General features: G+C 43.4%; 1 protein-coding gene across 6 annotated transcripts in view; it reads right to left on the bottom strand.

Moving 5' to 3' along the window:
- The window catches only part of PRKCQ (protein kinase C theta), a gene marked incomplete at its 5' end in the record, with an annotated part of 113,669 nt that overhangs the window by 28,717 nt on the left and 61,681 nt on the right, over nt 1-23,271 (bottom strand). For 3 of the 6 annotated variants that reach the window (XM_081053970.1, XM_081053969.1, XM_081053971.1), the window contains 5 exons: nt 9,898-10,071; nt 13,245-13,405; nt 14,761-14,878; nt 15,622-15,731; nt 19,058-19,187. In XM_081053970.1, the coding sequence (XP_080910096.1) occupies nt 9,898-10,071; nt 13,245-13,405; nt 14,761-14,878; nt 15,622-15,731; nt 19,058-19,187 (693 nt within the window). Of the gene's footprint in view, nt 1-9,897; nt 10,072-13,244; nt 13,406-14,760; nt 14,879-15,621; nt 15,732-17,207; nt 17,269-19,057; nt 19,188-23,271 lie in introns of those variants that run through there. The other 3 variants (XM_081053972.1, XM_081053973.1, XM_081053974.1) reach the window with 2 other exon arrangements.

Genomic DNA, 23,271 nt, shown 5'->3' with positions numbered 1-23,271 from the left:
ATTGTATTATATTATACCGGTCTTTATAAGACTGGGTCTTATATTAATTTTTGCTCCAAAAGACGCATTAGAGCTGACGGTCCAGCTAAGTCTTATTTTCGGGAAACATGGTAGCCCTATTTGTAGTGTTGGCCTGGAAATTTACGTTCAGTGTTGGATGTCAAGTCAGATGCCATCTTTCTCAGGTCACTTAAATTGAAACTGGCAGGTTTTTAAACATAAATAAAGTATATCCAAGGCATCGGGTAGTAGAGTCATCTGATCACATACTTTTAAAATCACATTTCATCAAAATAATGCAAATAGAATAATTCTTTCAAAGAAGAATAGAAATATCAGAAAGATTTAAAAAAGGAAGCATCATTAAAATAAAAATCTATGTTCATAATATAAAAGAAATATGACTAAATACAAGATTAAAGTGATAGATTTCTCACAAGACTGTGTTTGCACACACAAATATCATTTAAAGAAGTTAAAAGTCCTAGGGCTGTCAAAATATATCAATATTTATAATGTAAGATAGTTCTTTAAAAGAACATTTTGTGAATGGATATTCTAGAATTAGTAAAGGGGAAATGTAAAGATCGACTCAGAAGTTATTTTGATATGATCTAACTTCTACACTGCTTTCTCCTTAGAACGATTACATTCCTTTTTAAGAAGAGAATGAAAACAAGGAGCTCAGAAAATTATTTAGTAACGATGACTATTCAGTATAGCTGATGGTTACCAAATGTGCCTGTATTTGTTGAATACAGGAGAAGTTTATAGCATTAAAGAAATTAGCTAATGATTTTATCAAACCAATAACAATTAATTTTGAAAATACACAGAGAACTTGGCAAATGTCGTGCAATTGAGGTCAGGAATATAGACTCCCTCTCCAGAAAAAATAAAGTGGGAAAAGGAGGAAAAGAATAGTTGTAGTCATTTTTTCCTACTATTTTTTTTCCTTTGAAGGCTAGTAAATTAATGTGATGCATTTTATACAAGAGAAGATTTGCAATGTCTGAAGAAGAAATGCAATTAGAAGTACAATATTCATTACTGGTACCCCTTTAAGAATATCATATGGTAAGCATATGTAATAAATGTTGTGACATCCAAGATTATGGTATAATACTGAAATCAGCTCTACCTTGGAACATATCCTGTTACAGCCAATAGAAACTTCTGGAAAGTGCACCCTGAGAACAATGGGGAGCCAATCCATATCTAAAATTAAATGAAATAATGCACATACAGTACGTAGCCCTGGACCTGGCACATAGTAAGGACTCCTTAGTCCGTGTTGAACTTTGTTACATGTATTGTTGTTACTCTGTCACACAGGAAAGGAAAGCATGGAGTTGTATTACGGTCAGAGCAGGAAGGGCCCCACCATTTACAAGGTCTGGAGCAAGAATACAAACAGGTGCCCCATATCATGTGTCTAAAATTTTAAATGTTATAAATCAAGCTCATCAACTATGAAACTAAGTATGTTTGTCCTAGTATATTCCTATGAAATATATGTCAATCATGACCAAGACAGCCAGTGACGAGTTTAGAACTCCCCCAGTTCTTGTCCCAGTTAAGTGGCCTCATGGGGAAAGAATTCCTGCCCGCTCCCACTTCCTACAGCAGAATCTAGGAAGATGTTCACACATGCATTGAGCTATTTGGGTCTGGAATTCTGGGGTTCTAGAGCATGGCTTAGGAACAGGGATGGGGAAAGAGAGAGGCATGACTCCTTGCTCTGTGGGGAGAAGTGGCTGGCGGAAGGCCAAAAGGAGGCTTCTCAAGTGAGAGGGTGGGGAGAGACCCTCTTGCTTGAGTCTAAATTTAGGACATGCCGTGGCTAATTCTCCAGTTAATTGAGCCGTGAGTTGGATTTGAGGTTTAAGTACCTTGAAATCTCAAGGTTATTAACAATTTTGGGTTGAGAGTGTTATCTAGAGAAGAGCACTAGACTGTGGTCAGCTAGGCTGATGTTTGGATCTCTGTTCCTTTGGTGTCAAAATAAGGGGATCTGCCTCCTTCTTACATTGAAAAAATTCTTTGTCTTTTGAGTCTGTCATAAGAAAATGAAATGAGTATAACTAATCAAATTAGTAGCTATAAGCAACCAAGATGTACCCCAGTAGGTGAATGGATAAAGAAACTGTGGTCCATCCAGACAATGGCATATTACTTGGCAATAAAAAGAAACGAGCTATTAAAGCCATGAAAAGATATGAAGGAAACTTACATGCATATTACTAAGTGAAAGAAGCCAATCTGAAAAGACTACATGGTTCTAAGTATATAACATTCTGGAAAAGTAAAACTATGGAGATAGTATAAAAAGATCAGTGGTCAGGGGCGGCTGGTTAACTCAATTGGTTAGAGAGCGGTGCTCTTAACAACAAGGTTGCTGGTTCGATCCCCACAGGGGCCACTGTGAGCTGCGCCCTCCACAACTAGATTGAAACAACTACTTGACTTGGAGCTGATGGGTCCTGGAAAAACACACTTAAATAAATAAAAGTTTAAAAAACAAATAGAGTCCTCAGAATAAAACAGCTCCCTTCCCACCTGCGATTTTCAGGCATTGAAACAATTGTATATAACACTATAATGGTGGATGCATGTCATACATTTGTCAAAACCTGTAGAATGTTCAATATAAAAAGTGAACCATAATGTAGACTTTAGTGAATAATAATGCATCAATATTGACTTAGCGGTTATAATAAATGAACCACATTAAAGCAAGATGTTAAAAATAGAGGAAGCTATGGGGGTTAGGCGGGAGGAGGGGACATGTGAGAACTCTCTGTACTTTCCATTCAAGTTTTCTATAAACCTAAATCTGCTCTAAAGAATAAAGTCTATTAATTAAAAAAACTTGTAGACATAGACCAGCCAGTACATTCCAAGTAATGCTAATGTATTTGACTAGAAGAAAAACATTCTTTAGAGTCTTCTTCATATGGAATTTATACAAATATCAATAAAATAATGACAAGAATATGGAGACTAATAAAGTTCTACTAAATTCTCATAATGTTTATTTGCCCTATAAAGGTAGAAATTTACACAAAGGAGGTAGCGTTGTAGGTTCTATTCAAAATCTCCCTTGAATGATGACTTCTAGAAACATGTTTTAATTTATTTTCGTTGACAGTGTCCACTTAAAATATTTGTAAATGCTCTTCTAGAAACAGTTTTTTTCATAGCGTTTCCTGGAGAACTATTGCTTATTATTATTTTTTTAAATCCTATTAAGCACTTAGGATTTAAGAGCTCATTCCCATTCTGGATAAACGCAGATGATGAAATGGTTGTAAAAGTCACACAGTAAGTTCTATTTCTTTGTCTTGAAGGCTAATCTCACCTTGACAGTTTCCATCCCTGGAAATTCCCATCAGACGCTTTCCCTTTAAACGTTGGTCCTTAGATAGTACCTCAAAATTTCTTCTCTCTCTTACTGTATCTTTCTTGGTGCCCCCGCTACTGACATTTCCAGTCTTTTCTGTGTCTCTAGCGTCTCAGGCCTGGTTCTGTTGCTCTCATTTCTAGCCCGAGGCAATGTCCTACTTTGTTGGGGTGATTGCATTCACTGTGAGCATCCTCAAATTTCCTCTCCTGTTAACCGAGTCGTTCTCTCCTGCCTCCTCCTTTCACTTCATCTCTCAGAAGCAACAGTCCTCCTAACCCCTTTCCTTCCAGAATATTCCACCACAAACTCCTCCCTATTGTCTGGTTTCTTTCTCTGTCTCAAGCAGTTTCCATTATTCTCAGCCTTTAAACCCTGTGATCATAGCAGGCTTCTATCTTCTGAAACACACTTTCTGAAAGACTTCTGTAGAACCACCACCTCCACCTGCCTGCCGCTCACTCCTTATGTCTCTGTCAACCTGACATACGCCGACATCCTCCTGCTAAGATTCTTCTGTCTGTTCCTCTTAAACGAAGTCAACAGTTGGCCTCTTTGCCACTCTGAATACACTGTCGGTCCTCACTTTCTTGAAATTCTTTCCTCTCCACTGGCTCGACTCCGAGGTCTCCCCCTTACCTCCCTGAGGGATCTTTCTGTCGCCTTCCCCCCTCTTCCTCCTCCTGCTTCTGAAGAAGGGGCTTTTCTTTGGTTTGGTGCCTGAGCCTCTTCAGTGGGTTTATCCCAACTCTCACGTCTTCCCACCATTTCCACCACTGCCTGTTTGCCGAGTCCCACATCTGTCCCTTCCTCACGTTGTGTGCCGTCACCCCTCAGGTGCTGTGTGGTTTTGGTTTAATATGGAACTGCATTTCCAAGTGCCCTAGTTTAGCAGGAGTTACTGCTCAGAGTGTGTGCTGCTTGTCATATGTTTTCTCTAACACTGTTGGCTGAGAAAAGGACATTGTAGTGATGGAAGCTTTAATGAGGAGAGATGAAGAGATAAGCATGATTTGGGGACCAACGCAGAGAGTCAAGCAGCTGTAGTGGGCACAAGAGGCTGGGAACTCGGGGTGAAGGACAACTCAGGATTGAAGTGCATGAGAGTTGGAAGCGGATATGCTGAAGGTGGACATCCTCTCCTCTGAGCTTGTCCAGGACCAGCCTCTCTGGCACCTGAGGATTCTGGCAGATGTGTTATAGTCAGCCAAGGTAATTACTATAGGATGATTTCTTTTTCTTCTACTCCCACCCCCCCGGAACATTACCTAGCATTCTGTGGGAAAATGCAGAAAAGGAAAAGAACAAACCATGCTTCTTGATAATTAAGGAATGTATTACTTACATGGAGAAACAGAGTAAGTGCCTCTGAAGGCAGTCCCAGAAAAGGCCAAGCGACACAGGAACAAAACCACCTTTCTGGGTCTTGTAAGCTGAGACACCCAAGGGAGCCAAAGGGAATGGTTATTAAGTAGGATTTAGTGGATCTGAAAGCCATTATGAAGGAGAGAGTTTTGAGCAAGCTTTCCTATAATACTCTAGAAGCAGATGTAAGAGGCTCGTGTCTTGTGGGAAGCTGGGGACAATCCTTTGGGGACGTTGAGAGAACAACTAACGGAGGAAGTAGCTGCGAGCTTACAAAGCAGGTGTGCAGAAAGGGCATGACACTTCCAACTCCCCAGGCAGCACTCGTGATCACCGAACACCTGAATGTTTGCTCCTTAATCGGTGATTATCTCTCATGTCTTTGGGGGCAGAGTGTGCCACACAAAGTTACCAGAAATCTTCAAATTGACTGTAAATCGAACATCTGCTGAATCACAGTTGAGTTGTGCATCAAAGTGAAACGCAGTTTCTGAAACAACATTTTCCAAGCATTCTTAGTATCAGAAAACTGCCGGGGGACTTTGAAGACGCTTATCAGTCACTATGAATGGGGAGGACACAAAAAGTTAATTCTCGTTTTAGTTCACGGATAAGTGTTTTGGCATGTGTGGTTCCTGTGCTTTTTCTTTTCTTTGCTAAAATTGTGATAATTGTCAGAGCTCCTAACTCAGCTGGAGGGTTTATGGATTAAAGCGTTCCTGAGATGAGGCGGTTTCTGAATGAAATGCTTGAAATTAAAACCCTTCTGGCAATCTTTGATAGATTTTTGCCTTCAAAACCATGGAAACTACCAGAATGACATACTTTTAAAATAACTGCCTTGTGAGTTTTTCTTTTATTTCAAACAATAATAAAATCTTGCAGTTAGTATGGCACTTTCTCCACAAAGGATTCAAGCTCCTCTGCAGGTGCTTTTTTTTTTTTTAAATTTAAAAACAAAACAAAACAAAACAAAACACATTTGTTTTTGTTTTGTGTTTTTTGGAGGCAAAAAGAGGACACGGTAAAGAAATGTTAAGTGATTTGTTGAAAGTCACACAAAGTGTCAGGCATAAGTTCCTAACCTGAAACCATAAACAGAGAGAGGGATGACCCTTCTGCAGTTGGTCGGGAAATCAAGCTTTGTGTGTTCTGTAAATGGAAAATGAAACTCAGGTTTCTTTTCCATCAAAGTACTACTGATTGAGAAGGTTGAGCTGGTTCAGATGGGGAGTGTGGAAGTCAGGACAGTGGTGTCCGTGGGAATGAACACTCGTGTGGTGACTCCTGACATGGTGCCGGGGGGCGGGGGGGTGCGTCTGTATGGAGACCTGCCACCCCACAGCGCCTCACCCCACCCAACCTGAGGAGGGGCTCAGGGGTGTTCTCATGTGACCTAAAACCTTAAGGTGTGAAATGGTAACACTTCTTAAATTACTTGAGTACAGATAGACTTGAATAGAGATAGAACTTTCAGAATTCAAAGACACAAGTAAAGGTAGGCCGTAGTTCACTTTCAGTTTCTAAGGAAAACTGCCCCCTTAAAAAACAAAACAAAATGGTGCTCTCACAGTGTGAGACACATCTTTTTTTTCCAAACTCATTTTGGAACTAAACCCTCTTATTTTAACATAGTGTTACCAGAAATAGATCAGAGAAACTTTGGATACTTGAGTTATTGACTTTTTGGTTTTTTTTTTTTTTTTTTTTTTTACTCTAGTACAATTAAAAAGAGAGGAAAATTATTTTTCTCAGTGTGTTTTCTTCCCCAAAGATGAGCATTTAGTTACTACAGAGATGTCATGTCACTAAGATACTTACATGGTCTGAACATGTAAGAGGCCAACAGCTGGACACAGAGACACAGGGTCGGACTGAACACTGTTCCCAGTTCCCAGTTGAATTGTCTTAGGAAAGTTCACATTTCTTAGAAAATAGGTACTGGATATATGGGCTTGAAATCCAGTAGTGAGAAAGTTAGCCGGCGTACATGCTGAATTTGATACGAAGTGGGGCTGTGCAATTCAAGACATATGGACTTCCATGTGAGACACAAAATACAAATATTACAAGTAATAAAGAAATGTTAGTACAAAATAAAGGAAAGGGGACCAAGTCATTCCTTCCTCCTGCTAAGACACCAGCCTCTCATCCTGGTGATTTCTACTGGGCTCTGATGCCAGTAACTTGTGTCACAGCTGGAATGAAGCACAAAGTCACCTTGATCTAGCATGGAGAGAATGAATGAATTTCAGAGATTCTTTCCTCCTGAGCTTCATGGAGATGCAGCATCAGATCCCGTAGAAACTGCCCTGCACACCTACGCCCGGGCACAGCTGTCACACAGGGTGCCTGCTGACTCCTACTGGTCCCGTGCAGGGAGGGGAGGAGGCAGCCCCGGAGCCCTGCTGATCAGTGAATGAGCTGGGACTAAACTTCAGAAGGTCAGTCCACAGCTATTGTCACTCTTTGTGGCTTCCGACTTGACTTTTCCTTATTTCCACACTTCAACAGGTCATAGGGCCCCCCCCTCCCAACGAAACTCAAAAGCCTCTAATGATTTAACCCACACACCCTGATCAAGAACAAGGGAATACCATCCTCAGAATCTGCCGAAATATCTGGCATTCAACAGGTGAGCTCTTTGGAGGCAGAAAGCAAATGAATAACTTTCTCCAAAAGACAACAATTCCCTAGAAAAGTAAATAGCCATGATCTTATCTCACATCTTCACTAGTATGCAGAGATGACGGACTGTCCCCTCAAAAAGGCCATTTCCGAATGTTCCCAGAGCAAATCATCGTTCATGTCAATTGTTGCTTTGTACACTCAGCTGAGGTATTTCATTGGTTATTTTCTTTGACGGGCAAGATCTGAATAATAAATTAGGACATCTCAAAAGCAACTCAGGGTCCTTCAGAAAGTGTACTGCAAGCTTTTACACTTTTTGCATTTCTTATTTCTAAAAGGACTGACTTCCTTGAAATTTATGTGGTAAGCCAGTCCTACTGAGACCTGTGTGCACATTCTCTGCCACGTCTCCCATGCACTGCCTTCCTGTTTGGGTGAAGCACTGTGGCTGCACGGAACCTTACGAGTGTCTCCCAGGGCAGGGAAAGAAGGGAGTCCTGCCTGGAGCCCTGACACACGAACAGAGAAGGGACTATACCTATGTTCTACAGAGTGGGATTCGTAATAGCCTTCCCCCCAAGACACAAAGACAATCATATGTACAAATATTAAAACAAAAAAACCAGCAGGGAAAAAGTGCCAAGTGGAGCTTGATTACATTATGCCCCTAGAAGTCTGGTCTAAGGTATATTTAACATTTATACAAGCTTCCCAGTATTTCAGGAGGAATAGTGACATGGTAAACAACGCCGGGGTGCCCAGAAAATTCAGAAGACAGACTTGAAGAGTCCCTCACTTTGCCTTTCGGTGGCATATCTACACCATCCCAGATCAACAGATATTTGTGATATCCAGGACAAAATTTCTAGTAGAAAATCAAACTCATAACCAGAAATTCCAAAGTACTCCCTGCCCCAGAAAATAAGCCCGTTTTCTCATAAGCAGCTTATCATTATCACCCCCACACCTCTACTGCCCCAAACCCTTTCTGCCTATCCCAATTCCAGAACTCCAGTTTCTAAGTTTTCTCAGCCCTGGTGCTTAGAGTCTGCATTCTGCAGTGTAATATTGCTCACCACCATTTGAAGTAGCACCTGGTCTCTTTTATTAGGGTATGAAATTCTCGAGTTCAGGAGAATAGTGTGTTCTACATTTCCGTATCCTCCACAGGGCTTTGATTGCAGTATATGCTCAGCACGTGCTTTCTTGTGGTCTAGTTCACACTATTTTTGCTACGTGTATTTATTCATTCACTCCTTCATTACACATTTGTTGAGAACCCACTGGGAGTTGGAGAAGTGAGGATGAAAGCCCTAGGTGCCCTCTACATTTTCTGACCAATTCCTACAGTTTCCCCACAAATACCCACTGTGGCTACCGGCAGCTTAGCGGCCTTCTGTCATTCACACTTCTGCTAGCATCAGGGCTTGAAATGGAGAAAAATCTCTTCATGCGCTTTGGATTATAACCACACGATCCCACATGGGTCTGCTTATTATTCTACGCTACATCTGATGGAGACGGGGTGAAGGAGCGTAGAAAAATGACACAAGGAAATCATAATGCTTGTGCATAAAGATTGACCTGCAAGGATGTCCACTTCAGTGTTATTTAAACCAGAACAAAACGTTATACATGTTCTAACTTGATAAGTCACGTTCTAGAAGAATATCCACAGATGTGAGGAAATGCATAACTAGTGTGTTAAAAATGCAGCTTACAGAACACTTGATATTTACAATAGGTTGCTATTTTATTTTTAAAAAATCTACTCGAGGGAAAAATCTAGAAGGATAAACTTTAAAGTGTTATTAGTGAATATAGCCAAGTTGTGGGATTAGAAAGGATCTTCTTTGAGTGTATAAGCATTTTCCAAATTTTCTAAAATGATCCTGGATAACTTTTGAGTCAGGAACAGAAAAAGTGATTACAATTGTTTTAAGGATGTAAGAGATCAGGACAAGCACCCTCCCAGAGCAGGAGACACTTCTGACAAAACTCACCCTCTTACCTCACTGCTTGGGGCCTCGCAGCCCCTGGTAAGGGCTGCTCGTCTCCTGGCCTTCTAAGGGGAAATATCAGTGCACATACATTTTGATCTGTTTCCCAGCTTCTGCCTCTTCAAGTAGATGAATGAACAGGTGTCACGTTCCCCTCCCACCCCCACAAAGGGACTGCTTTGTCAAGCAAGTCATAAAGTGCCACGATCCTAGTTGTTATGTAAGTTAAACCAAATTCTGAAAAAGCAAACAGACAAATCCAGAAGTCAAGCCGTTTCCCAATCCACTACATGGAAAAATTCTAAGTATTGTTTCAATGGTGTGGAGAGGAGAAGAAACTTGTTTGGGTGGCTAGAAGGTGGGCTGAGAGGTAAAGAAGAAAAAAATGGAGACCTTAGCCCATATCTCCCAGGGAGGCCGCCATGGGGGGCACCGTGCTTGGACAGGTGGATTTACTGGGGGGAGGAGGACGAAGGGTTTTCTGTGCAGAAGCCATACCTTGGTCTGGAATGTACAGAACATGTGTGTTAAGAACGGATGCTCCCAGGCCAACGAGAGAACTCTCTTCTCTACCATCGTGCACTCAACATCGTCGTCCATCAAAACCACGTCTTTCTTTAGGGCTTTTATTGCAAAAAATTGATTGGTTTTCTTGAACTCTGCGAGGAAGACCTAGAAGGAATGGAAGAAGTTAGTTTAGAATTTGGATTCATGCTCATTAAAGAAGAGACTAAATCGTGAGGGCGAGGCGTTGAGTGAGAAAGGAGGATTCCTTCTCCAACCCCCTCCGTTCCCTTTACGGAGACAAAATAGAGTGCTTCACTGGTGTAGGGTGTCACTTGACACTTTATTACTCTCCTTGTACCTTTCAAAGGAATTCTGTTTAAAAAGGTATGGCCTGTCTGCCCAGGGACCTGAGTGAGTTCATAAGAAAAATGCACCGAGACAGATGTGTACTGAGGGAAGTGGCAGCTCGCAGTGGGGTGTAGGATTTGATTTGTACTTGAAACGTCACTGCAAATGAGCATCAAACCCTACTCCAAGTTTTAGCTGGTCTTTCAAGGCCAAAAAGGATTAGCGCTCTCTTCCGCACGTAAAGGCCACACACCAGCTTCTCTGAGGGCACAGACACTTAATCCCATTTTCAGGACCTACTATGTGTCACACATTCTGCTTTGTACTATGCAGGTGCTGTCTTATTATCTATTTAATTCGTAGCTCAGAACACTCTGCAAGGCAGATAGGAAAAATGAAACAACTAGGTTCACAGAGTGCCTTAACCTTCTCCAATTCGTGGAGCTACGGGGTGGAAAGTTGAACTTGAGAGTGTCCTTTTTTTACATGACGTCATGAATCTCACATGAAAGGACACCAGACAGCACTTGATGGAGTGTTTCTACAACTTTGGCCTTTGCAAACAATACAGCCACAGACGACTGACAGGACACTGGCGTTTGGAGGCAGGAAACTCCGGCTTGGCCTCATTTCACAGACGTTTACTAGCTGTGGGAATGTGGGCAAAGTCGTTAACCTCTCTGGGCTTCAGTTTCCTAACGTGGAAAAGTGCTGGCTGTCAGCATGTTCTCTGACTTACAGGACCCCGGTGAAAATCCCATGGGATACCATGGGACGGTGGCTTGTGAACTATGAAATGCTGTGTAAATGACAGTCACTAAGAGCACTTGCTATTTGTATCTTTTATTGTCTTTCTGGGAATACTGAAGTCAGTGATGCTAAACCAGTAGTGAAATGCATATGTCTATGTTTTAAAAGCTATAGCGCAGATATACAGCTTTTGGGTAGCAGGGCTTGATAGAGCTGGGTAGAGCTTAGATGGGAATTCGTGCATAATGTGCAGAGCGTCACAAAACATGCAGTTTGTTCTCCTGGGGCTCAAAGTAGGTAGAGAACAAGAATATAGAGGCTACCATTTGGGTGGGGAGCCATACTTCCTGTAGAGAGAGAAAAGAAAGAAGAAAAACAGGCGTTGGAGGATTGTCAGTGTTGTGTGTGAGGAAAGGAAAGATGGCTGTTCCCGTGGTGCTCTGCTGCTTTGTCCTTCTCTCGTTGGGTCCCACTGGGCAGAGACCCAGGGCGCTGATTCCGGGGACATAGAGCAGAGGAGACCTGAAGCTCTCACTTGCTCACTTGTCCCTTGAGATACTCACGAAGGCTTGTAGGTTTGTAGGTGTGGATGTTCGAGTGTAGAAATCCACACCGGAACAGAGAAAGATAAACATTGCATTAGCAATTAAAAATACTGCTTTGGTAATTGCTTCTTTCAATAAAACATCCCAAAACCATCCATAAAGTAAGAAGCTGAAAAGGTAATTCCTATCACTGTAATGTGTTTTCAATTTTTGGTAACAGGTTATCCTGGCATATTCATTGATGCTCAGTTATAATGAAGACTGGTGGCAAAATTGCCTGTTACACTCAGGTCAACACCAAATGGGCCTCTTGTGGTTCATATTCCTGTGGAAACGAACTGAAGGAATTAGTGGCTATCTGCTACCATGTGCAGGGCAGAATAGGTTTTGCCACAGGCGAGGCACTGGTGTTTAAATCCAAACCCCAATGTCATTCAGCTGTGACAACAATCAGTTGCATTTTAGTTTGTTTATTATTAAATAAACTGGGTAAGTTTTACAGCCAAAGTCTGGTGAAGAGGTGGTAAGCACAATGCTGGTTTTGGATGCACAAATTCATGGGACAGTAGGCCTTGGCTACAATTTTCAAAGGCATCGCATCCACAAATGTAGTACATTAGATATCCTTCCTAGCTAAAATAACCTGATATCCTATTTCCCATGTCATCCCTCTTGACAAGCATTGGCTTATAAATATTCTCCCATCACTTGTAAATATTATCCCGTCCCGATAATTGATTATAATTTCCTAAATCATGTCTTCTTCTTCCTCCTGCTCTCCTTGTCCCCTGTGACTGGCAGAGATAGCCCATAACATGAGTGTGTGGCAGGAAGAATTTAGAGGAGGGACTTTCTCCAGGGAGCTTTTCCTAGGACTCTCAAGCTATAGCCATGTTGTGCGCTGAATTGTGTCCCTTCCCAAAAGCTTATAGGTTGAAGTCCTAACCCCCAGGACCTTAGAATGTGAGTGGATTTGGAGACAGAGTCATCACAGTGATGCTTAAGTAAAAATGAGGTCACTGAGGTAGGCCCTCAGTGGTGTCCTTCTGAGAAGAGGGGATCAGGACACAGATATGCAGAGGGGCGATGACGAGAGGACACGGGGAAGGTGGCATTTACAAGCCAAGGAGAGAGGCTGCAGAAGAAACAACGCTGCTGACACCTTCATCTGGGACTTCCAGCCTCCTGACTGTGAGAAATAAATTTCGGTTGTGGAGGCTGACCAGTCTGTGGTATTTTGTTGCTGTCATCCTAGCAAACTAATAGAAGGGTGAGGATTTTTGATAGAGAAAAAGAATCATGTAAGAAGTAAAACAACACTCTAGGTGTTAGAAGGGAGCAAAACAACAATCCAAACTGTACCAACCAAGCAAAAAAACCTGTGTGAAATAGCAACTTGCTGAAGCACCTTCCCATTTCTCAGGCGGCCAAAGATTCCAAACTAATAAGCTCGTGGCATGGACACCTTTGAAGCGAAATGGCTTGGGAACAACCATTCCCAGGAAGCAGAGCCTGCCGGAGTCCCCGGGCCCCTGTTTACTCCCCCATCTCTACCCTCTCACGAAACGTGCAGGGACATGCTCCCTGCTCACCCACCCACAGTTCTCGTCCCCCGAGTTTAGTCCTCCTGGCCAGGAGCTTGGCTCCTCCATTTTTGGAAGCTGGTTCGTAGAATTCTACAGTGCAGTATCATACCTTGCCAAAACTGCCTTTCCCCAACATTTTGTGCAAGATAAAATCCTCGATGTTTAATTTCATTTGTAGAGATGGCCTTTCTGTGTTCAGTTCAGGTTCTGGACGATGGCACGTTTTCTCAATCCCGTCTAAGGGAGACTCCCAGGAGATCCCCTGAGGCTCTGTAAAGGGTAACCAGTGGTTAAAAGGAAACGAGGCACAATGGAGGGCCATTGTAGCTGCTTGGAGAACACACTTTTCCATTCTAGGCTCCAGTGTAATAACGCGGAAAAGGGGGTCCTGCTGCCTGTGAGCCTGGCGTACGGGGCTGGATTGGGCCTCTTGATCTGCCCACCAGACTGGGGAACATTTCAAGCTTGGAAACATTCCAGTCAGCAGAAGACTATATGCATAACACAAATGAGCACCTCTCGTCATGTCAAATCATGGCCGAATAGGGATTTCCACCAAATGTGAGGAGAATGGTTCTCAGGTGCTCACGTGGCTCACACGCACAGTTGTGTCAATTTATCTGACTGACCAGAGGAGGGGAGAGGAAATGGACGGCAGATTGTTCAAGATCCGAATTACATCGTTCGCCACCGTCTTCAAATCAACCTGCTGCCTATTTGCCTCATCTCTGAGACACGCTCTACTTCTCTGCCTGGACACCCTCCTCAAATCTAATCCCAACCTTTCTTTTAAAAATTTTAAGTTGATTTATTCCTCAACCCATGCCGGAGGCGGTGTGGGGAAAATTTTTTGGATTCTTTCCTTCTCTCCCGTCTATAATTTTTATTTTTTTATTGAAACGTATTTGACGTTTCTATCACCTTGTGTTCATTTAAGGTGCACACTACGTTAATCTGATAGATTTATGTGTTGTGATATGATTGCCACTATCACATCACAGAATTACCATTTCTTTTTTGTGGTTAGAGAGTAATGACATTTATTTTTCGTTCATAATCTCCCTAAATCTAAGGAAAATAAGTGTTTTATGATGTATTCTGAAACTATTCAGTTTCCAGAATCAGGTGGTCACATCTTATCATGAGTGACCTTCACACAGTAGGCTGGATAAACTTCCATTGTGTCCTAAATGTGAAGGACTTTGGGCCTTGCTGTTCTTCCCCTCTCTACTCTTAAACTTCCCAGAACAGTCTCAAGGGTGCAGCATAAGATGGTCTTCCCATCACTGAGCTTTATGGTGGATTTATTTCTATATAATGGTTTAACAGTGATAGGAAATTACATTCTAACATTCTAAGGAAAGATTTACAGTGGTTTCCTCTGGACCCATCCCATTTCCTCCCCCAACCCCAAACCTCCCACCCTCTTAAATAAGGTTTCCTACTGGGGAGCATTTGGTTTCACTTCTAAGAAGTAGGAGCCTCTTAGTTGGTAGCTAGGTCTATAACCTCTAAATGGCAAATAATAATCTCTCAGACTAGGTAAATGAGAACCTAGGTACAGAGGACTGGGGTAATCAAGATTAATTACTGCCATTGGTTTCTACAGGGGCCAGGATAGCTACCTCGTTTCCCCGGTGCTGATACATAGGGCAGACTTGCTTCACCTTTTATGGAGCATGGGGGACCAATTTCAACGGGACCTTCTCTGAAGATGTGTTCAGAATCTCTTAAGCAGCGAGCCTAGATTACAAAGAAAGAGTCAGACCACTCACCACTGATACAATAGCTCAGCCTGCTCTCCATGGGGACAAAAACCATTTAAGGTTTCTAAAGACATAGGACAACCAAAGGTCTTCGTTTCCTTAAGACTCTTTGGATCCCATATCCCGTGAGAATCTGTCTATTGTATTTTATGCTCAAGCAGAGTGTATTTCACTTCCTTCATATTTTTCCTGGGGGCTAACTGGTTTCTCCCATGCCGTCCACTTCTGTCACAAATAAGAATAGAAGATCATTGGATGGACAAATAGCATCACCTGTTCCTAAAGACGGTTTGTATGTGGATATACGAATTTGGCCTGCTAGTAAATGGCAAAGCAACAGGTGGCCTGGATGCAGTGTTCTGAGGGCATTCTAGGGATGATTTTAGCAAATAAGTGTTTTCCCCAGGCTATTACATAGCCCTAGTGTACATGTACAGAGCTGGTGATGAATCTTCCATAATTTTAATGAATTTATTTGTGTCTGCCCCTGCTGATCCCACAAAGAATTTAAGATCTTATAAAGATCTGTACAATGTAAATGCCTTAAATAAATATCTCAGAAGGAGGATCTGGCTGTGAAGGTGAGAGGGGAAAGGCAAGTGCTCAGAAATAGACACCATATCGTCCCATTCAGTTGTTACAGGTCAAAGAGCAAAGGGACTGGGGTAGTCCTTGTGGAGATGAGATTGTGGGAACTTGTCACCTAAAAGCCTTTCCTACCTGTTGAGTGCTCTCAATCATTGCCAGTGCTTCAGCCATTAACTTCTGGTTGATGCCACAAAGGTTGGCCACCTTTGTTTGGCATCGGTGATGTACGTTCATGCCACATGCTGAAAGGAAGACAGTGACACCGTGAGCCAGAGCACCAGAACCAATTCCCATGGACTTGGCACATGTTGAAGGAACAACTGGCAAATCCCCGTGCCATCTTCCCAGCAGAGGGAGACACTGAATACAAACCAGTCAGGGCAGTGCTTTGATGATGACACCGCTCATCTACTTCCCCTTCCCAAAACCTACATGCATAGGCCAGATGGTTCTGGTGTGATGCTGGGACGTGATCCCCACTAGAGATGAAACCAGGGAGGGGAGTTAGCTGTCAGGATGCATTTAGACTGTATCTTTTCTGAGAGGAAAAGACTGTTGGCTGTCACTGGTGGGAATGTGCAATGCTGGACCATGCCCACTCTAGACCAGAGCCCAAGTGTCCTCTGGCCCACACGGGGTGGGCTGCAAGGAGCGGCTCTCCCCTTTAGGCTGCAGCCCAGGGGCAGCCTCAGTCTGTGGAACTGAAATTGAGATGGTGGGGTGGTCTGTGTGTGCTCAGGCCTGGGAGTGGAAGGAGGGAACGTGGCTAGAGAGCTCCTTCTCACACTATGGGGAGAGTTGGACCAGCTGAGCTCAGTGATGGGTGGAGGCTTCTCACTCTGACACTCACGATTCTGTGGGAATGTTCTGATTCCTTAGTCCTGAAAACAGCACGATCGAGGTCTGCCCTCCACTCACTGTGACTGTGTGAGCCCCCTTGGATCGGGGTGGGGGCATGCGTGCATTTGTGTGTCTGTGTAAAGGCGACTATTACATCATGTCGTGAGTTTTAGTAAATTCACATTCTGCTTATGAAACATCACTGTTACAGTGAAAAAAAAAAGCTAACAAAGATTTCCAAATTCCAGCTTAGCAGATCTCAGTCCTACTTACCTCTGTAAAGGTAAACCAATAGGGATTTAGACACTATAATGGAGTTAGGCACGAGAAGCCCTACAGTCATGCAGTTTGAATCTTATTTGCTTATTAGTCCATTTGCATGCAGAAAACTTAGCACAGTGATTGGCATCAAACAGTTGCTAATCATATACAACTTCTCTTTCATCTTCATGATTTATTACAGTGGAATATATATTGAAATATTGAGGTGAAATTTTAGCAGCCTTCATCTTCTAAGTTTAGCTAGCTAGCTCTTCTCCAGGTAGTTCATAACAAAACACAATAAAACAGCATTTTGTACGTGAATAAGCATGAAGCTATTACTTGTCCCAGTGTATGTGCATCGATGTAGTCATGAGAATCCATTCGAAGTGTGATCTTGAATACAGTAAAGGCTCGCTGCCCTTCTGAAGCCTGGGTCATTAGCGGGGTTCATTGTGGAAGGCTTAGGGCAGCAGGCCGCCAGGATTTAGCACAAGCAGCTGGAGAATTTTACTGGCTCCTTAAAATTGTAGCCAGGACTAAGCTTGTCTCTGACGTGAGGTCTTGAAGAAAGGTCCCCTCCCCACTTGGACAACGTCAAAGTCTTTGTTACTAACCTATCAGGTGATCCACGGATCTCTGTGAGTGCCAGTGGTCCCTTTTGATGACTATTTTCATGGGGATTATAGCGGAGAGAGAAAAGCAGACAGGTCAGGGTGAAGGGAAGCCCTACTTAGGAAGATGGCTTATAAGAGAGCAAGATAAAGAGAGTTGCAGTAAAGGATGAGGGAAAAAGAAAGTGGGGAAGAGAGTGGGAGGTGACAAAGATGAGGGCATGAGGTGAGGAAACTCGACTTTGGGGGTGTTAACAGTGACAGTAGAGAATGACACGGGAGGAGAGGGAGTGGAGGAGAGGGAAGAGGAGAGGGGAGGAGAGAAAAGAGGGAGGGGGCGACTTGACATGCAGGAGGTGGGAGAGTGGGGAAGAGAATGGAATGGAGAAGAAAGAATGTTAGAAAAGAGCAGAACAAAGCAGGTCCATGAGCCGTGAAACAATGCCAAGAATCCTTGCGGAAGTTCTAAGCTCAGAGCGAAATCATGCTGTTGGGACAGGCTGGGCCTCCGCCTGTGGGGCACCCGGGGTTCCAGGGACAGGAACCCTCAACTGTGAGACCCTCATAGGGAAGGAGGCTGTCAGAGGGGTTTTGATGATTCATGTCTTGTATGTACAATTCGGATGTCTGAAATTACTTGTTGCCTATGCACTGGTAAATATATTCCGTACAATGCCAGGCCCTTTGGACAGGCGTGGAGAGGAAAGCATGTAGCAGTGTTTGTGGGCTATGGAGGGATCTGTAAGGTGAATTTTGATTACATGTGAGTTTTGCTTTCTGTAATGATTTGAAAACCTGCCCCCGCCTGCCTCCATTAAGATGTCACTCCCGCTGGCTCCCCAGAAATGATGGGATGCAAATGGGACGAGGAAGGCCCCCCCCTCCTGAAGGTGATCTTTCACCTTAAGTCAGCTGCCTTCTGTCACTTAAGAGATAAGACGATTAGCCAGTGACATAAAATAAAAGGGAGCTGCCATGAAAAATGGCTTTTATATTTAATAATTCAAAATAGAAAGGTCTCTCTGTGGCAGGACACCCTTCTTTGTAAACATGTTATCTGAGCCCCCTCCCCACCCTCACCCCCACTCAACAGGCAGAAGTGCTTTGTCATTCTTGTTGGAATTTCTGCCTTCCTACCCCCTAATCCTGGCTTAGCGGCATCTCAGTTTCTAAAGGTTATTGCCTTAGCAACTAGGAATTTTAGATCGAGAAAGCCCTTTTTGCTTTTTCTCAGGGTCGGTCTGAATAACTTGACCAGAGGACGACTGCAGAGGCCGAGCCCCTGCTGTAAAGAAAGGTCCGAGTGGAAGCCGGGCTCAGCCCCTTCGTGGGCATTTGAGCTGGCAGCCTGTTTGGGGACAGACACTCTAGCTTAAGTCACAGAATTCTTCTGTGCAGGACCACCCATCAGTCAGGGGGACAGGTGGGTTTGCTCCTTGATGGGACTACAGAAAGAATGTCACCGGCTGGTGCAAAGGGGAGTGGCAGGGGCAGGACACAGCTGAGCTGCCAGAGTCAGGGGCCAGGCTCAGGGAGACAGCAGGTCAGGCAGAGGGAAGGGACCAGTCAGAGGAGAAATGCTTTCTCATTGCTCCCCAGGAACAGGCATTACAGAAAGCAGCTGCCCAGGAGCCTTGATCATTTAATGGACTGATTTTGCACTTACCTGGCTTCAAGGATTAGGGTGTTGATGGTGGTGGTGGTGGTGAGTGTGGGGGGAGGGGGTTAGGGGGTTATCCTTTAACTTAGCTCTATCACCCCTCCCTCCCGCTCCTGCTCTCCTCTAAAGCTGCAAATCCACTGCCAGGGCTGGGGCTTCTATTGGGGCCACACTCATTTCCCACTAGACTCACCGTCACATTTCAGTCCTTGCCTGGCCAGGCCCCACAGCAGGGTCCCACAGTGCTCACAGAAGGTTGGGCTTTTGTAATTGTAGACTTTAAATCTGTGCGGCATGTCAATTTTGAACCTCTCCTTGTGGAACTGAAAAGAAAGGAGAAAACAGGTGTGATGCTGTGTCTCCCTGACTTCCCAGCTTTTGACATCTTAGCAGATCCTTTAGCATCACTAGCAGAATGATGAAACCATTGGGCCGATGTGTATTTTAAACCACAGTTTTTACTCGTCAAGCTTTAGAGTCCTGTCCAAAGAACCCAGAAAGCTATGTAGCTTTTCTGGGTGAGGGGCAAGCACGTGCTATCCAGTAGCCAAGTGACCTGCAGACAGCTGAAGTCCGAGGAGTCCCCACAGATGGGCTCACATTTCAGGAAGCGGGGACTAGGGCGATTTATTGAAATGGGAGCTAAGTAAACATTGCACTTCCCTTCCTATTTTAATATAAATATTTCCTTTTAATATAAATATTTCACCCAGAACTGGTGCTTTAACCTCTGAAAGATGTTATATAAGGCCTCCTCTAGAGGAAACATTGCCATGGGTTTATTAGCATGAGAGCCTAAAGTGGGAAGCATTTCACACCTATTGTACATGAGCTGAGGAGCCCAGAGGTAGGTAACGGATCTGCTGGGTGTTGTAGACACATACGTCACATCTATAATCTTTTACACATGCGATATCTCATATAATCCTCAAAATACCCCATTTGAAGCAGCCTCTACCAGTATCTTCCTTTGATAGAGGAGATTAAGCACAGAGAGGGCGAGACACTTGTCTAGGTCACACAGCCATCAAGAAAGCTGGGATATCTATGAGCCTAGCTGTCAGAATCAGAACCCGCTCACTTTCACTGTTACTCTTCTCTCTCTCAGAACAAAAGTATGATTTAGGGGATGGGGAGAGGGGAGATGAGAGAGGGATGCCGGTGGTAGATATGTTACAGATTTTTAAAAACAGTTTTCCAGAGTTTAAATCTTCTCCTTTCATTAAACTTATCACATGAACAACAACAAGATATCAGGCAGTTTGAATCCTGGCAAGAATACCAATATTCTTGTGCAATAGAAAAAGTTCTGTTTATTTAAGATTTATGAGTATAATGTCTGCATGTTTTTAATGAAACAATTCGTTTGGGAACACGCCTTATTCATGAGGACGACTTATTCATGCAAATGATGCAGGCTTTGTTCCTTCCCTCTGAGGCTGCTGGTCCTTAGAATGGCTGTTTAGAATTGTTTCAAAGTTGCCCAGCACTTACTCTAGCCATTTTCAACCACGAACAAAATAACTTTCAAAACTCATTTCGTATCAACGTTTCCGTGTGAATGTGAACAGCCAATGTCAAGGTCCAGGCTAGAAGGCGTCCACTTGCACCCAAGCCCAAATGGTTCAAGATACATGTGGGAAAGATTATAGATCTGTACTTTCCACTGTGACAGTCACTGAGTCACATGGGCCAGTAAACAAGGGCAACGTGTTGACAAGATGGGCTGTAAATGTAAAAACACACCCTGGATTTTGAAGACTTTGTATGAAAAACATTATGTAAAATATCTCAATTTTTATGCTGATTATACATTGAAATGTTAAAATTTGGGCAGATGGGATTAAATAAAATACAATGTTAAGATATTTCACCTGTTGCTTTTTTCTTCAATGTGGCTACCTAAAAATGTAAAATTATACTTGTGGCTCATTCTATTTCTGTTGGACTTTAGCCACTGAAGTTAATAGTCATGCTTATAATTTGTGATTCTGAGGCATCAAGTAAAGGGAGCAGGAGGGTGGGTTGGGAGGTGGCAATTTGCTTTAAACAGATAAAAATATTGGTCGGGGAGATTGACATCTGAATTTTAGTCCCAGCTCTGCCTCTTCTAGGTGGTTGACCATAGACAAACTACTTTAATCTCTTTGAGCCATAGCTGATTTCCACAATCACTTATAACATGAGATTATCCCCTTCTGGCTGTAAATTTTAAAGGACATTCTACTTTGGAAAAACTCAACCAATCTGCCTCTCTGGACCTGCCCTTTTGCTGGAGAAAATCACACACCTGGGCAGGTTGACACCCTCAAACTCAAAAGGACTTACAACTGTGCCCGGCAGTCCTACTGCTTTTCTCTAAATCCTTGCTTTCTCATCTCTAAGATAATTATTTCATAGATCCTCTCTCCTCAAAGCCAGTGTTGCCTTCCCGTCTTCCTTCTCTCAACCCTCAGACTTCACTGAGGACATCAGTTGTCCAAGAGAAGCTCCCTCACCTGACCGCCCCCAAATTGACAACCATCTTCTCCTTCTCCCTTCCTGTTACCACTGATGGACTGTCCACCTGTCCATCACAGACCCATCTCCACACGTGCTTTGGACCTCTTCCCCTCTTGCCAAGACTGACTGCTTTGGTTGCCCCTCTCTCCGACTTCATTCATCTGTCGTTGCTCTCTAGCTATGAGAGTATTTCCATCCCGTGTGTCTCACCTTCCAGCTATTGTGCTACTTCCGTGATCTCCCTCACGGTTAATCTTCATGATAGTGGTAATACTTAGGTTGTTTCCATGTCATCATCTTCCAGTAACCTTCAGTGCTGGCCAGTGCGGGGATCACCTCTTTAAATCCTCTGAAATTTCTCTGATCATGGCTTCAAAGATCTCTATGTGGCCCTCGTTTTTCTCAACACCTCAGCTGCACTGAACACCATTGATCCTTTCATCCACTCTCAGTATATGAAGAGCCCTCTCTGAACCCCGTTCTTAGTCTCTGTCACAAGCTCCTTCTCTTCTACCTAACATCTAATTTCGATTCCTTTGGGGGTCAGGATTGGCTTATATTCCCTCAATAGGTAATTCTTTGGCAGCTTCACTTTCTACCTACATGATGGTCACTCCCAAATTTATAGATGTAATCCATTGGCTCATGTGAATTCAAAGCGCATATAAAATTGTCTATTTGATACCTACACTAGGATGTCCATAGGCGTCGCAGACTGACCTTGTCTGCAACTGAAGTAATGAATGTCTCCCCCCAGACTCCCCTCCCAGTCTTATTCAGGGTCCTATTCTCAGGGTCCTGCTCTCTACCCCACTGCTCAAGGCAGGAACTCAGCCATCATCCTTATTTCCCTCTCTTTCATTCTCTGCATCTTGGCTACTGGCAAATACAGTCATTCTGAGTATCGAAATCACCTGAAAATCTGCTCACTCTGCTCCATCTCCACTGTCATCACACTTCTGCCCTGGTGGGACTCCATCGCCTCTGGTTTTTACTTTTACATCGCAACCCACCATTTCCCCTACAGCGGCCACAGAGTGGGCTTTCCATTGCCAGTCAAATAAACTCCAACCACTTTTCCAGGGTCCAGAGGAGCCCCACCTGATCTAGGTCCTGCCAAGTTCCCCAACGTCCTGTCCTGGTCTTGCCCTTGTTGTTTTAGCCACGTGGTCTCATTTTACTTCCTAGAACATGCTCATTTTTTCCATCCTCGGAGCCTTTCAGTCCATGTGGGGACTCATTGCTCCTGCTGTTCACACAGCTGGCTCCCTTCACCTTCATCTCTCACCTTAAATGCTCCCTCCCCCTGGAGAGTCCCTGACCTCCAGTCTAAGTGGGCCACTCAGTTAGTCTCCATCGCAGCACCGAATACAAGTGGAAATTATACACATCATTTGTTAATTGTCTGTTTCCCCAACGTTACCGTATTGTCCATAAAGGCAGGACATGTCTGTCTTGTGCTTTGCTGTACACTGTACATAGCAGAGTATCTTCTGTGATTTAGATACACAATATTTATTGAATGAAGATGGAAAGCGTGGGAAAAGGAAGGCTGCTTGTCTTTCTAGCTCAGCTCCCCTTCTCCATGGGGTAAAATCTAACTTGTCCTTAAACTACCCTATACTTTAGAGTTCATTCTGAAAGAAAGGGTTATCTCTTAATATAAGAATTACACTACATCTGTGATCATGTCTTACTGACCTTGTACATGCTGATATCTGTATTATCATTTGCTTCTACTCTTTAACTGTCACTTCCAGCTATAGAGCTCCCAGAAATTGTCCTCATATAATTGATCCAAACTGTGCTTTCTGGCCACTTTCTAATATGTTTTTCTGGAAAAGGCAGAGGCACAAACATTCTTATTGTGCTTTTCTTATTCATGCCCTAGTTTTGGATTTCAAT

This window comes from Rhinolophus hipposideros (genome assembly GCF_964194185.1).
Source record: "Rhinolophus hipposideros genome assembly, chromosome: 1".
Taxonomy (NCBI): Eukaryota; Metazoa; Chordata; class Mammalia; order Chiroptera; family Rhinolophidae; genus Rhinolophus; species Rhinolophus hipposideros.
The sequence above is the reverse complement of the archived record's forward strand: the minus strand, read 5'-3'. Positions and strand labels throughout refer to the sequence as shown.